At 39.5% G+C, this 1,934-nt stretch overlaps 1 protein-coding gene across 1 annotated transcript; it reads left to right on the top strand.

Annotated features, from left to right (window-relative positions):
* The first annotated feature begins 15 nt into the window (after positions 1 to 15).
* On the top strand, positions 16 to 1,514 carry LOC129299943 (polygalacturonase At1g48100-like). The gene is made up of 5 exons (XM_054938446.1): positions 16 to 29; positions 115 to 159; positions 262 to 469; positions 564 to 645; positions 759 to 1,514. Exons 3-5 carry the CDS (start codon positions 277 to 279, stop codon positions 1,258 to 1,260), a joined length of 777 nt encoding a protein of 258 aa, XP_054794421.1. The 5' UTR covers positions 16 to 29; positions 115 to 159; positions 262 to 276; the 3' UTR covers positions 1,261 to 1,514.
* Positions 1,515 to 1,934: the final 420 nt, after the last annotated feature.

Raw genomic sequence — 1,934 nt, 5'->3', positions numbered from 1 at the left:
GATCTCCTTGTAAGCCTCACCATCACAAAGTATATTTTATTATTTTCTCTGACCTTATTAACACCACCCCTTCTGGTCTATTACAACTACTAAGTTTGCAGTTTGCCGTTTCAGGGAAAAAGTGGAACAAAAGATCACGGTCCATGTGATAGCCCAGTTGTGCGTTGTAGCAATAGTTGAAATTGCTGTTGAAAGTGTTCTGCATGGAAGTTTCAAAGCGAAATTATCTTACAAAGTCGTTACTGAATGTTTCTTTTGCAGGCCATCAGATTCTTCATGAGCACCAATTTAACAGTGCAGGGAGTTAAAGTCATGAACAGCCCTCAATTCCATTTTAGGTTTGATGGCTGCCAAGACGTCCATGTGGAAAAGCTTGTCATAAAATCCCCTGCTTCAAGTCCGAACACAGATGGAATTCACATTGAGAAGACAAATAATGTCCAAATTTGTAATTCACTTATCTCCAATGGTAATTCCATAGATTCTGATTATCTCATTCAGACATCATAACTTGGCCAGGAAGCTCTCTTTACTCCCCGTTTATGATCCTCCCCTGTGCGCAGGTGATGACTGTGTGTCAATTGGAGCTGGTTGTTACAATGTGGACATAAAGAATATAACGTGCGGTCCAAGTCATGGGATAAGGTATGTATACCTTGTGAGACAAAACAGTATAAATAATAATACCAAAAGAAAGGTTGTGACTTTCTGCATGATTTTCTGAGACTATTGTGTAAATGGGATTATCTAATGTGCAGCATTGGTAGCCTTGGAAATCACAATTCCAGAGCTTGTGTGTCCAACGTAAAGGTGACAGAATCAGTGATAAAGCACTCAGATAATGGGGTTCGGATAAAGACATGGCAGGGTGGAGCAGGAACAGTGTCCAAAGTAACGTTCAGTAACATTTACATGGACACTGTTCGAAATCCAATCATCATAGACCAATACTACTGTCTCTCCAAGGACTGTATCAACCAGACATCTGCTGTTTTGGTTTCCAATGTTTCCTACTTGAACATCAAAGGTACTTATGATGTGAGGAGCCCTCCGATGCGTTTCGCCTGCAGCGATTCTGTTCCATGCACAAACCTCACCCTATCAGAAGTAGAGCTTCTTCCTGCACAAGGCCATTTTCTGGCCAACCCATTTTGCTGGAATGCCTATGGAACTATGCAGACACTTACTGTCCCACCAGTTCTATGTCTTTTAGAGGGAAATCCACTCACTTTACCTCAAGTTGATGCTGTAGGGTGTTAGACAGGAATGGTTAATTAAATGTTGTTATAACGCTGTATTAAGGAAAAAATGAGCCCTAGGAGGGGAAAAATACATCTGTATGTAGCAATAGCAGAACAAGATGAGTATATCAAATGAAATCTACGAAACAGAATTAAGTAGTAAAAAGAAAAAGGCCTTCTTGTCCAGCTTACCAATTCATCTTAATTTCAGTGCTGCACTGTTACTAAAGTGCTATGCGTGACCTATATCGATAACATGTCAAAGGCAAAAAGAAAAAGTTGATGTCATGACGCTGTACTGAGGGAAAAAAAATGAACCATATGAAGGGGGAAGTGTATCTGTAGCAATACCATTACCAGATGTGCATGTGAAATGAAATCTACCAAAAAAAAAAACAAAAAAGAAAGAAAGGAAGAAAATTAAGTAGCAAAGAGACAAATACCTTCTTGTCCAAGTCACCAATTCATCTTGGTTTCAGTGCGGCACTGATTCTAGATTCTTGAGCGCTGTGCATGACCTATATGGATAACATGTCAAAGGCAAAAAGGCACTGACTTGATAATCAGAGAAGGGCATCACTTAATGAAGTTCAAATCCTAAATTTATGCATAATTTGATAGGTAATGATCCAAACAGTCAACCCCAACAAAATCTACCCATTTGCGTGGTTCTAATGTGTTGTTGAAGCATGT

Source organism: Prosopis cineraria, unplaced genomic scaffold (genome assembly GCF_029017545.1).
Source record: "Prosopis cineraria cultivar Desert tree isolate PC_DT_omini unplaced genomic scaffold, ASM2901754v1 PC1360, whole genome shotgun sequence".
In the NCBI taxonomy this organism is placed as follows: domain Eukaryota; kingdom Viridiplantae; phylum Streptophyta; class Magnoliopsida; order Fabales; family Fabaceae; genus Prosopis; species Prosopis cineraria.
Note: the sequence above shows the minus strand (reverse complement) of the source record. Positions and strands in the feature narration are given on the sequence as shown.